General features: G+C 50.0%; 1 protein-coding gene across 3 annotated transcripts in view; it reads right to left on the bottom strand.

Annotated features, from left to right (window-relative positions):
* The window catches only part of ASCC1 (activating signal cointegrator 1 complex subunit 1), a 34,589-nt gene that overhangs the window by 1,688 nt on the left and 19,435 nt on the right, over nt 1-13,466 (bottom strand). For all 3 annotated transcript variants that reach the window (XM_064717355.1, XM_064717356.1, XM_064717357.1), the window contains exon 9: nt 13,270-13,349. In XM_064717355.1, coding sequence (XP_064573425.1) covers nt 13,270-13,349 — 80 coding nt within the window. The remainder of the gene's footprint in view (nt 1-13,269; nt 13,350-13,466) is intronic.

The raw sequence follows: 13,466 nt of genomic DNA, 5'->3' as shown, positions 1-13,466 counted from the left end.
AATGGTGCATCAATTCCTCCATAGAGGGACTGACTGAAATCCCAAATAACTACTTAGCATCTGAAAGGCTGCACTTCGCCTCCTCCAAAGAGGCATTTGGCTCTGCCTGGCACTGATTTGGGCACAACCGCTCTTTTGTTGTTTGTCCCAAGAGTATTCTGTACCCTTTTTTCCAGAGGAGACCAGTTAGTTTTCTTTCAGGACAATTCCTGGGTTTGCTGTCACTCCACAAAGGAGAAGAGCCATAGGGAAAGTGATTCCCTGCCCATCTGGGGGCAGAGCAAGAGACCCCAGGGCAGCGTGGTGGCCTCAAGGGACACTGTGAGTGGTCAGTGCCCTAAGGAAGAGCAGCCTGCATAAAAAAGCTGTGCTAAGGAAGCATCTCAAACCAGGAGAGGAGGAAAAGAGAGGAAGAGAAATGATGACAGCCACACAAACTCCATTTCACACAATTAAAGATTTATACAAGAAAGATTAATTATGTTCCCAAAAGCCTGCGCCGTTCATGTTGGAGGACTTAGGATAAAATGTCTCATTAATAAGAGATGGCAGTAAAAAGGGGTTGGTCACCTTTCTCTTTGTTTTGGCTGACCTCAGAAGGGAGGATGGTGGTCTTTGGGGCTGCCTGCAATGCACTGTGCCCACTCACCCCAATCCTTCACACCTGTCCCTGTCACAGTGGCTGCTCACACTGTTCACTCCTTCCCATCACAGAGCCCTCTCCACCCAGGAAAAACAGAAATTACCTCTCTCTGGATTCCTGACAGAGGGAGTGGCAGGTGTGCTGGGAAGCAAGGAGTACTAAGGCTTGACAAGAGCCACCTCCAGTGCCTAAAGGGGCTCCAAGGGAGCTGGACAGGGACTTTGGACAAGGGCATGGAGTCATGGGACAAAGAGGAATGGCTTCCCACTGCCTGAGCATGATTCAGATACCGGGAAGAAACTCCTCCCTGTGAGGTGGGCAGGCCTGGCACAGGGTGCCCAGAGAATCTGTGGCTGCCCCTGGATCCCTAGAAGTTTGCAATGCCAGGTTAGAAGGACCTTGGAGCACTCTGATCTAAGGTGTCTCTGCCCATGGCAATGGAACAAGGTGGACTTTAAGGTCCCTTCCAACACAAACCATTCCAGGATTCCATGAAGAAAACAAATTAAATGCTGGGATGTGCCAGACCCATCAGCAGTGCTAGAAGTCACACCTTTCCACAAAATAACAAAGGAAGAGTTTTGTTTATGCTGTTGCTGAACACCACAACCTGTTTTTCTCACTAAACACATGTACTTCAAAGCAAAACTAAGTTAATGAGACAAACCCTCCCCAAGCCCCTCTTGCCTCACATAGCCTCAGGCATGTCACAGCAGAAGGATGACTGGGGAGCCCCAGAAGACACTGCCCAGGTCAAAGGCCCTCCATTTGTACACTGCTAAAAGTGCAGCAAAGCTATTGTAGCAAAGCACTTTGTATTCCCTTGGCTTTTTTAAGATTCACCACCTCCCGTGTGTTCGAGCAGCTGTGTGTTTCCCAGGGAGGAACGCAGCTAGAACTATTGATTTTTGGTAATGTAGCTGTACTTTCTGAGAGTAAACATGCTACAAGATTTAGAGGACAACCACAGACACTTTTTTCTGCTCTTGTTTCAGGCTGGCTTCTCACTGATGCTCCTTGTGCTCCCTGAGGCTTCCCATGACAGAAACCACCGGACTCCAGGCACGGAGATCACAGCACAGCTGAGACCTGCCTCAGGCAGTGTGGAGAGAGGCCCCTCAAACGTCATCCTCAACACCTCTGGAACACCAGGAACCCTCCAACACCTCTGGAACACCAGGAAGTGGCTTCCCATCACAAAAGCATCCTGCGCTCAGGTCCCTGGGGACTCGGGAAGAGATTGCAGAGAGCCAAGCCTCTGCTTTTGACTTTCACTTCTATTTATCTTGAGGAGAAGCCAAGCAGAGCCAAGAAAGATATTTATAACTCCCCCCTCTCCCCAGCCACCACGGAAACGCTCTGGTTTTGGAGGAGCCCTGGAGCAGAGCTGATGAAATGCCTCCTGGGAAAGCATCTCAGCATTTTCATTCTGCACCAGGGAAGGAGGTACCTGGAGGTTGTTGCCCTTCAGAAGCAACCACTGATAACCCCAAGACTGGCTGACTCCCTTTCCCATCCTTCCCTGTGGCTGCCAAGGGCCCACCTTTCCCTGGAAAGGCTGCAGGGAGCATGAGGAGATGTGGATCAGGAGCAGCCAGGAGGGAGGCAGGGGAGGAGAAATGCAATCACCCGCAGAGCCGTGTCATTTGATTGGAGTGGGACGTGAGGCTCAGCAAAAGCACAGTAATTCTATAAATCCAAACATGCCAAAGGATTTATGTCCTCGATGCCCAAGGAATAAATAAGAGGATGGAGGCCGGGATTTTTTTTTTTTAAGTATTATAAATGAGAATGAACCTGATGGAGGTAAAGGTCAGCTTACAGAATCAACACCACACATGCAGTGCAAGCTACTAACTCCCATCAAGGGAATAGCACTTAGAGGACTAAGTGCCCTCCATCTCCCTGCTGCCTTCCCAAATTGAATTAGAATGGAATAAGGAAAGAGCACTGTTAACTTTTAACCCCAGACCCAGCACCTCCAAGCTGGCTCCAGGGATGTGCCCTGCCTTTCAAGCCACAGCCAAAGGTTTGGGCAGTGCTCAGAGAGGATGCCTGCATCTCCCATGGGGACAGAGCAGGTGTCTGGAGAGCGGCAGCAGCAGCATCCCAGGATCTGTGGGGGATGGCACAGACTACAGCCACACTGCCCTCCCCAAAAGCCATGAGCTCTCAAGAGAAGGAGAGAACTGCACGATGGATAACCCATATTTCACAGGTCAGCCTGCAAACTACTGTAGGTCCAAGTGCTCCTCTCTCTCCCTCTCCCATCCTGGGGACTGGGTCCAAGGACACACCACTCAGGCCGTGATGAAAGGCAGGCAGCCCTGTGGTAGCTCCCAGAAAGCAGGTTTTCCTCCACTTCTCCCCCCAAAGTCATTTATCCTGAGCCAGGAAAAGCCAGCAGCACCACTGTCATTTCTGACACCACATTTTCTCCCTAAAGACAATTCTGTTCAGATGCTGGAAACCCTTCTTCCTCTGAGGTCTGTTCCCCTCCATTACCCACAAATTACCCAGCAGACCTCCCTTGGGATGAGACAACCATTTTCTGAAGGAAGACAAGAGGCTGAAGACTTGTTTTGGGAGAGAGAGAGAATCACACATCAAACCGCTCTTTCCTTGCAAACCTGAGCCAAAACTGCTTGTACAAACTTCAACCCCTAAACCACAACAACTTCCTTATCAAAGGCAGAGCAACAGATCAACCCGGGATGCCTCTCTGCCACATTTTCTTCCCCTTTTCAAGCCTGTGAAGTAAGTTTTGCTGAGGCAAGGAGGAGGATGCCTCCTCAATGAAGAAGTTAAAACAGGCGCCTTAACGACGTCGCGTTCCCAAGTGCGGGTGTTTGTCAAGCTGTCCTCCTCGGGGGGCTCACTTCCCACAGACATCCATCCCTCCTGGAATGAGCCAGCACCTCTGTGCTCCAGCCTGCCAGCAACAGCAATAAATCACAGCCAATCCACAGCAGGACAGCAGCGATGTGTTTCGGCTCTGGTTATGAAGAGCGGAGGTGCCAACGCAAACTGGGGCTTTTAAATCACCTGTCATGGGCTCAACAAGCATGAGAAATGTGAATGGATCCAGCTGGAGGAGCACGGGGAGGTGGGAGGACAAAGCAAGTCCAGGGAAGGGAAGGGAGTCAGAGGTGTTTAAAACTTCCTTCACGTAATCTGTGGCTCGCATTCATGCTGCCTTGGCCTGGATTTTGCTACTACCATCAGGATTATTGATCAGTTTTTAAAGCCTTACGTCGTTTACAGTAGGCAGCCAAAAAAAGACCCACCCTGAATTAATGAAAAAGTCCAAGCAGCTCTGCTGAGAGCCTTGGAAATGCCGAGGGAGCAACAACTCACTGCGATGCTGGCAATTAAAAATTCCCACTCACAAGCAGGGATACCTTGGGACAAAACGGATGTGCACACACACCTCTCCCTGGACTGCAGGCAGTTCTGCTGTGAACTCCAGCCCAGAAAGCAGTGCCTGAGGGCTGGGCTACTACAGATCAACAGCACAAAACTGTCCCTGGTGACTCAGCACTGTAATGTCATTAGCCTGTGACAATCCACCTCACAAACCCCACTGCCCTCGGCAGGGAGCTGAGGGAGGGTCCTGTTTTCCATGTCTGGAATGAATACAGAAATTAGCAGCTTCAGAGAGGCTGGGAGGAAGAGGCTGGGAGGCTGGGCTCCAGGAGCTATGGCTGTGGATGATCTCACCATCATTCCTGCTGCGTGGTCCACGCTGAGGATGGGACACCAGCAATCCCTCCTCTGCTGTTTCTCCTGGGTGGAAGACGTTTATCCACCCCAGGATCCCACTCAGAAAGGGTGTGAACAGCCTGAGCACCACTGGGCTGTGCCTCCATGGTAGAGCACGTGCAGGAGGACCATGCTGACAGACAACCCAGTGCATGGACAGCTCCAAAGAGATGAAAGGGAGGCTTTGGAGGATCTGCAGCCTTTACAGCTTCAGCTGCTCTGCCCAGAATGACAACGCTCAGCAGCACAGCCCCAGCGTGTCCCCATGGGCAGCAGTGGTGAATGAGGGCACAGGCTTGGAGAGCCAGGAGCTCTCTGTTGGAAATCAGCATGTCATGGTGCTGCTATCCCCTCTGGGGAAGGAACAAACCAAACGCCAGGCACCCACTGACAAGCATGGAGAAAAATTAAACAGCGTTTCTGAAGAGGTGCCTCAACACAGAGCAACAAAACCAGTCTGTCTGCAGAATTTCTGTGCTCCCCCCGGAAATCTTTCCACCTGCTAAGGGATGATATATTTGAATTAAAGTTTGTATAACATGTCCACAGCTTGGGATGGAAAACACTGGAGAAAAGCAGAGAACAATCACTCTTCCAAATCATCTGGCCAAAGCACAAGGGCAGATCCCATGCCAGACACAGCAGGAAGGTGCTGACTCCACCAGGCAAAAAGGACTGATGGAGGAAATGGCAAAAACATGGAAAGATTAAAAATCTTGAAAAATTAAATCCTGAAATGTGAATATAACAGAATGCAACACTCAGAAACACTGATGGACTCTAAGAGAGTCCACTGAACTCCAGCAAACACTGTCCATCCGAGCTTCTCTGATTGATCTCCTGTGCTGCACAAAGCACAGCCTCCAATTTGCTTTTGGGATCCCACCTACTTGTTTAATGCACCTCAGTCCTGCAACCTCCCACACAGGCCTGCCAGGACCTCTCCACAAGGCTGTTATCTGTTATCTCCACACCTGTCACAGCTCCCAGGCTGCAGTATGTGCTGGCAGAGCTCCTTCTTCCTCATCCCAAAAAATTCACCAAACCCCATCCCAGCTATGACCCAAACTCCCCCAAACTATGACAGACAAACCCCAAACCAAAGCCCCTGGTGGCTCCCAGAAGATGAGACACAACCAGCCAAACTGTCAAAACCTGGGGAGCTTGTCAAATGAGTAGATTATTTTTCCTTCTGTTTTTGACTTTCAAAATTTTCTGCAACAATTTGGTGCCAAAAAAGGAAATACCTGATTCCTGTGTTATTCACCCTGGACAGCACTCCACCAATGATTATCTGTCAGAGGTTTAATTGTGCTTGGAAGCTTGCCAGCAATAACGCACAGGAAGCATAGGGAAGGCAGGCAGACATTCACCCAGAGAGGCAGCTCTTCCCAGCATTCCCAACCTCCTCCCCAAATTAGCAACTGCTTCCCTTCCATGGCTTTTTAAAGGAAGGCTGGCTGGCCATGCAACACTTCCCAAGGCTGTTCAGGTGTTACAGTCCTGGAGAATGTTGTGCAGAGTCACAAGGGTGGAAGAGGGGTGGGAAGGACAGAGAGGGCAGTTGTCACCTGGGCTGTCCCCAGCAGCACCAGCACAAGGCTGCAGATTGGTTTGTTCTGCAAGTGTGCAGCTGGCTCTGGAGTGTCTCTCCATCCCCAATATAGCATCCAGTGCTTCCACAAGGAACAGCCCTTCCCCTCTCCTTTTCTTCCAGCCTCTGGCAAGATTTAAAAGGCAGCAGCAGAGACCTTTTCACCTCATCTCCCTCAGGAAGAATAAAGCAGGCAGACTTCAGGAGGGAGAAAATCTTGTGTCATAGGAGTCCCAGTGGCCTCTCTCTTGGGAGATACCCAAGGCAGGGCTATCTCCTCTGTGACACAGGAAAATCCCTTACAATTACACCCCTGGTGCAGTCCCTTGGAAACAACATAACCATCTCTCTCTGGCAAAGTGCTGCCAACATAAAAAGCAGCAGCGAGTGCATGGAGAAAGATCCAAAGCACATGATGGGAGGTTTCTTTTTTGTATTTTTGTTTCCTGAGCCAAAGCAAATGCCACATAAACGCCAAGAAGCTCTTGGTAGATTCCCAGATGCCATCTCATTGGTGCTCTGCACACATTCCATGGAGGAATCATGAAGGGACAAACTGAAGAAAGGACCAGTGAAGGTCATCAGCTCCACCATCCTCCCCTTCTCCAAGGCACGAGGAGCTTGGTGGTGGCAGATCCTGGATCAACACCTCTGCTCCCTCAAAACAATCAGGACCCCCTTTCCTCAGCTCCTCTAGAGCAGTGCTTCCTTATCCTCCCCTTTACAAAGGCTATCCTGATCCCTTGCTGCAATTTAAGCCCATTATTTATCACTTTATCGTCCATTACTGGCAAAAGCATTTCTAAGCTTCAAGAGTTTTTCCTACATGCTGCTCTCCTTCCCTTTGTTATCCTTGAAAGAACTCTTTCATCCCCAGCTTGCAGACATTTTCTACCCCTCCAAGGATCTTACTGTTGTCCCCTGGGCTCTTTGCACCCATCCATGGTACCCAAAACTGGACAAATCCTTCAGCTAAGCATAGTAAGAAGTTCACTTTAAGGACATTTGCCTTTTTTTTTAATTTCCATGGGGTGACTCTGTCAGGAGCAGCCCGCCATAAGCCAAACCCTGGCCTGTTGGGCTGGTATTGAGGAACTTCTCCATCCCACACCGGTGCCACAGCTCCCTCCTGGACCTGTCCTTGTTTGCAGCTGCCTGTTGTTTCTGCCTGATTTCACAACACTGTTTGGAGCTCTGTTCCCTCCTGCTCACGTGTGCAACATCCCTGCCTCTGCCCAGCTGGGTTTCACCTGCAGAGCTCAGAGTGCATTTCATGCTGCCCTCAACACCCTCCTGACCTCCACGGGTGGGATGAGCATGAGGTTTCCAGCTCTGTGAATAGGGAAGCAGCTGATCCTTCTGTGACTGCTGCCATGTGAAACCTCAGCTCAGCTCTTGATAAAACTGGAGCAAAGCCACCCCAGCTGCCAGAGGGTGATGCAGCAGTGGGGAGGGTGACATTCAGCAATAGTCTAAATTAATCTGTCAGGCTGGATTTCTTTCAAACAGAACTGTTCAGGGCTGGGTGCAGGCCTTTGTTCAGCTGAGATCCCCTCCCTCCAGGATCCCCCCTCCCCACAAGCCAAACCTAGTGGTGCTCCTGCCACTTCCACGCTGCAAAACCTTTGCTTTAGCTCACAGTTTTGGGTCTGTTCCCCCCATCACAAATCCATGAAAATTCATGTGCTTCAGGAAATCAAACCCCAGTTGCTATGGTGAAAGGCATTCTGCAAACTAAGAAACAAATACAAGTGGGACATTTGGAGGTTACCAGATTTTTGCACGTCTTTCAGACAAGAATAAAAACCCTTTCGGCAAATTAAAGGCTCTGATAAGATCCCAGACCTACACCTCCAACGTGAAAGATTGGCAGTACAACTTAAGGAAATTAATAATCAAACAGTGCATTTCTCCACAGAAGCCTCATCCCCATGGCTCCTATTACAGCAAATGCAGCCACAGTTTCTGAGAGCTGGGCTCTGCCTTTGCTGCAGGGATGGCAGGAGGCCGGGGAGGGACACGGAGCTGCCGTCACTGTGACCTCTCACTACGCCCACCGAGCACCAGAGGAGGAGTCTAGCTACAGAGCCAGGAAATTAATTCAGACAGACACAGAAAATTATCCAGCAGAAGGGTCATGGCACCTTAGGGATGAACTGTCTACTTTTGCTAATCAGTGGGTTGGGGTTTTTTTGCATTTAATGTGCTGGGTCCTTGCCTTCTATTAAGGCACTGCTGTAATTCAACCCCTGCCAGCTCCACGGAGAAAAACTGTCCTCTTAAGATCAGAGAGGTGACACTGCCCTGGCTGGCTGGTGGCACAGCAGGGAGCTCAGGGGAGTGAGGAGGGGGATGCTCACTGGGTGGGAGGCAGGGGCACCCACAGAACCTCCAACGGGCTCAGCTGCTGGCCTGGGTGGGCGCGCAGAGGTGCAGGGGAAAGAGCATTCAGAGCTCTTTTCTCCCCAAACCATCCTCCAGCTCTCACAGATCCTGCTAAAATTAGTCAGAGGGGTGTCGAGCACCTCTGAGAGGAAAAAAAAAGGCTTTTCCTTTTCTTGGTAAGGTCACCAAAGAGATCTCTGTCATGCAAAGGCAGCACAAACCTTCTGCACTGCGCTCTCCTCAGCGCTGTGGCTCAGCCTTCACCCAGAACCTCCAACACTGCCTCCAAGGCCTGAACACTCCAACAAAGATATCTTCCCTCCTTTGTCTGCTCTGATTTTTCAAATGCCACTTCAGATTCCTGTTTCATCAAATGCAAATAACATGAATATGGCTTTTTCTCCCCCTGAAGAATATAATTCACAGGAAAGCATTTTCACAGCAACCCCAATTTAATCTCCTTCTTTTTTTCCCCGTGATTATACAAACTGATCTCCAGTCTCATCTGCTCAACTGTCACATCCTCCCATCCCACTGTTGCTCTAATTGCACACTGCTGAGCCCCCTCGATTGTTCCGGTACCTCTGGGTAATGGCAGGAATTCTCCCCTCTGCAAAGTGCCAGCACAGCCTTTCATTTCTGCTTTTGATTCTTCTCTAAAAACGAGGTGAGGAAAGCACTGCCTTATTTCTGAGATCCTGATGTTGCACCACAATCTGTTACTCAGTCTCCCCTCACCTCAGTGGATTCTTTGTTTGGTATTTTTAACTCTAAACTTTCCAAGCAGCCACCTCCTGTGAGGTGTTTGTTCCAGCTGTCAGTCCTACTTTGGATCTACATCTTTACCACCTTGCTGAGGATAACAAGATGTTTTTACCCTTTCTGAAAACCAGGCAGTCTTTATCCCCACCTAACGCCGGTTCTTTGGCTCTTTGATTCACCTCAGCTTAGAAATAGATCAGGAAAAGACTCAGCCTCCTTAAATCCACAAACAAAATTTACACAAAAGGCCTGGGTTCCAACTGCTGCAGAACACAAGACACCCTCCTCATCTGCAAGTGGAGCTGGCTCTGCACACCTTCATTTGTTTAGAGCTTGGTGGGCTTGGGGTATTTTGAGGGGTCAGGGGTTTATTCAGGCCAAGGTTTTTCTTTTCTATTGCACCTCTCCGTGTGGCATTGCATCAATGTTTTAAACTGAACTGCTGCATGCCCCAGCCACCACACTGCTCCTACCCAGCAGGACAGACAGGCTGGCAGGAACACCACTGGCTCTCCAGAGTATCAGACAGTAAATGCACTTTCCCCTGCTCCCAGTGGAGGCAGGTTCAGTGCCAGAACTCAGTACACTGATGCAGGCCTCAAAAGAGAAGGAGCCTCATCAAATAATGCTTTATTTGACCTAGAAGCCTTCCTTGGGCACTCTTGCAGCCCTGCTGCTGGACTAGGGCACAGCAGCATGTGTCACCACCTTGGCTGATCCCATTCCCAGTCTTCCATCCCAGCTTAAAGTCTCCCCTAATGCCCTAAAGACATAAGATGTGCAGCTTTCTGCTGATGTACCTCAGTAGCTGTTCCCTCAATATTTAATCTTGTAAGCTGTTAATGCACGGATCTGTGCTAAGCAGCAGAGTTCAGCTTTTTCTGCACTCAGAATTTGCTTCCTTCTTGTCTGAGCATGGCAAAGGCCATTCATTTACTTCTCAGACCCCAACTCAAGCCAAAATTCATTCAATTTTGACCCAGTGAGAGTCCAGGTGGTTTTCTTCCTTTCCCTTAAACGTGTCACAGAAATTTTTGGCCAGCCGGCCTTTCTGCGTTTCTTTTCCTTTTCATTTATTCACTGCAGCCTTAGCTGGATTTTTTCCCCCTAAACAAAAACAAATAAAAGCCCGGAGGCAGCGCAGCCTCGTCTCTCCGGAGATGCCAGCAGCTGCCCTGGGTGCCTCGGTGCCAGCTGCAGCACAGGGACACGGCAGGGCTCTGCCAACCCAGCATCTCCCCCAGGCCTGTGCTGCTGGGGCCTTCCAGCAGGAATTGCTGCCTCCTCCCTCCGCTCTCCTGACTCTTTCCTGCCTCCTCCCTCTGCTCTCCTGACTCTTTCCTGCCTCCTCCCTCCACTCTCCTGACCAGAGAACGCTTTTGGCGCACGGCTGGGATGTTCAAAGCCAGCCTAGAGGGAATACGTATGGCTCCATGTCCATGAAGCATCTCCAGCTTTTTGGCATGCCCAAAGCTCTGCTGGACACAAATCTCACACAGTCCCTTGGGCTCTCAGCCCCACCTATGCCAGGAAACCTTTTTCAGGGATATTCTTCAAGACAGAAGTAATTTAAACTCCCAAACGCAAGTCATCCTACAGGATCTATTTTCTGAGCAGTGTGGGAAGGTACCGGCCTGCACAACCATTTATTAGCACAAATAGGAGTGTATGTTTAACTCCGTGGAATGGGTAGAACAAAGGATTATTAAATAAAATTCTGATTAGTTCAGCTGAAAGCAAAATACCAGCTGGAGCCTGGTGTAGCACAGGCATGTTATCAGCAAACATGTGCTGCCAGCGCATCTGCACGCACACACAGACAGACACAGACAGACACACAGCCCAGCTCTGACCATGGAACAGCAGAGCCACAGCACTCCCATCCTGCTCTGTGCCCCAACAGCTCCAGCCCTGCCCTGAGCCTTTGGCCCCACAGGGCTGCACAATGGCAGTGAGAGTGATGAAACCTGAGTTTTCCCACTTCCCCTCCTACCAGCAGCCATGCTTTGTTAGCGTTCCAAGTGGGAACACAGCCACTCAGCAGAGCTCTCACAGAGTCCCACCACCTGGAATCACATGCAGGGCACATGGCCCTCCCTCCCACCAGCCTGCCTAAGTGCAGCCATATTCATTAACAGCCCTTCCTTTAGATCCTGGTGCAAAAGTTAATGAAGCCACTTTGTGAGAGGGCAGCCTCCCCAGCAGAAGATAAATAATGGATATAAAAGCAGGCTGGGAGGGAGCTGGCGCATCCCTGCAAGGTCATGCTGGAATGCATCAGTGCCTCACCGAGGCTGGGCTGCTCCGGTAAGGAGCCTGCAGCTATTTATGACTCATGTAATTAATTAATGCCAACGGGCCTTCTGCTGCAGGCACGTGGGAGACCAAAGGGAAATACGAAGCGGGCAGGTTAGGAAATGTAGTGGAGGTGGGAGAGAAGGATGACATTTCTTGTGGCAAGACATGCTTTGAAGTAATTACCAGCAGTCCAAACAGCCAGCAGCTCTTTTGGCTACGTCAGAACAAAATCAATTAGGAGCTTTAAAAATGCATCGGGCTCTTATTCCCGAGAGCATCAAGAATAAGAAGTAGCCTCGGAAGGAGCGCGGTTGCATTTCCAAGCACCATGCACCCTATGACCCTTCCCCAGATCCTCAGACCCCACAAACGGTGTGACCAGCAGAGGGAGCATCGTTAGTACCGTCCCAATCACGCCCGCTTTGGGATGAGAGCACGGAGGAAGACCCACAGTTTGATTTTGTGTCTCTAAAGCCTGAGGACAAGTTCAACAGAAGTGAGAAAGGACTGAAGGTGAATGTGGAAAAAGGGGAGTCCTGCAGGCACTCCGGGCTCCTGACACAAATTTCCCCCTTCCAGAGCTGCCCCTCCCAACACTGGGAGCTATCCAAAACTGCAGATCACATCAAGAAAAGGACCAGGGCTGTGGCTTCCCTGCTCCAGCTTGCAATACTGCAGTCTCACACTGCACACTCAACACGTGGTGACGCTGAGTCATGACACCACGCTTGCACAGACCGTTTGAGGACAATGAGAGCTTAACCTAATTTTGTCCCTTTGTTTGTCCTCTGCACACAGATCAATCAGTTCCACTCCCTGCCTTCACACCCCCCTGCATCCAGTGCCTGATACATTATTAAGACTATAAATACAAATAAAGCTCACTCTTCCCCTCCTCTGGGAGGGCTCCAAAGTCCTTCTGGGTCATCCAGCTCCCACCCAGCCTGCATCCTCTCTCATGTATCTTCATTGCCAGACTATCTTCTTACCCTTCCCAAATGTACCCATGCATTGTCCTCGCTCCCTCTTATCAGAGCTGCCTGCAACAAATCCTCTCACACAATGAGGATTGCAGATTTGCTTACATGCTGGTGCTGTTCTCCATTTCTGCTCCTGTGTGCATCTCTTTTCTCTCTGGACACTTGCAGGGGTCAAGCAGCACAGCATCAGTCTGCCACAGCCATCTGGATGAGCAGCAGAGGCTGCCTGCAGCCCCAACCCTGGCTGGCAAAGCCTGGGAGTCTGCAGTGTGCTCCCCTTTGAGCCTTTCCCAACCTGCACAGTCTGGGGGATTGTGTTTTCTAACCTCTGATCACTGCCAAAGCCCTTGGATCCTGGTGGGACTCTCTACCACTACCCAGTATCTTTCTGGAGCAAATCAATAGCAGAAATTAAAACCCAAAAAGGAAAGAGTAAGTGAAATGAGAGTGGGGTTTAGTTTCATAAATATATATGAGTAGAACAAGAGCAACAAAGTGCTTCTTTCTGGTGGGCTGAGAATCAACTCGAGCCTGAGTCTCCAGGGTAAAACAGGAGCGAAGTAAACGACAACACGAACACCCACTTAGCATTCGTGCTTCATATCCCTGCTCTGAGCCTCAGCAGCTCCAGGAATGCTCCTGTTAAACACTCTAATGCTCCCAGATACCAGTGATCTGGACTGGTTATTTTCTAAACAGATTCCCCCCTTCCCCCCTACCCCCCTCCCAAGCCCCAGGAGATCCCATAAGCCCAAGACAAAAGCAGTTTAGAAGAGGTGTTTCGACCTCTTCTGGCTATACAATATCCATGGCTGGCTCCATTTCCCTAATTGTTTCATACTGACCTTGAGGATATTCTGGCCATTAAATGACTCCCGCTCCTTGAAAGATGATTTACCAGGCATTGTGTTGCTTCGTTCTTCAGCTGTAGAGAGAAAAGCCACCAGCAGAATGAGCTTCAGATGGGAGAACTCTGTGTGCTGTACTTCACCCCCCACTCTGTCCCTCCCTAAAGTCAGCTGCCAGCTAATAAACCATCTTT

This window comes from Zonotrichia leucophrys, chromosome 6 (assembly GCF_028769735.1).
Source record: "Zonotrichia leucophrys gambelii isolate GWCS_2022_RI chromosome 6, RI_Zleu_2.0, whole genome shotgun sequence".
In the NCBI taxonomy this organism is placed as follows: domain Eukaryota; kingdom Metazoa; phylum Chordata; class Aves; order Passeriformes; family Passerellidae; genus Zonotrichia; species Zonotrichia leucophrys.
Note: the sequence above shows the minus strand (reverse complement) of the source record. Positions and strands in the feature narration are given on the sequence as shown.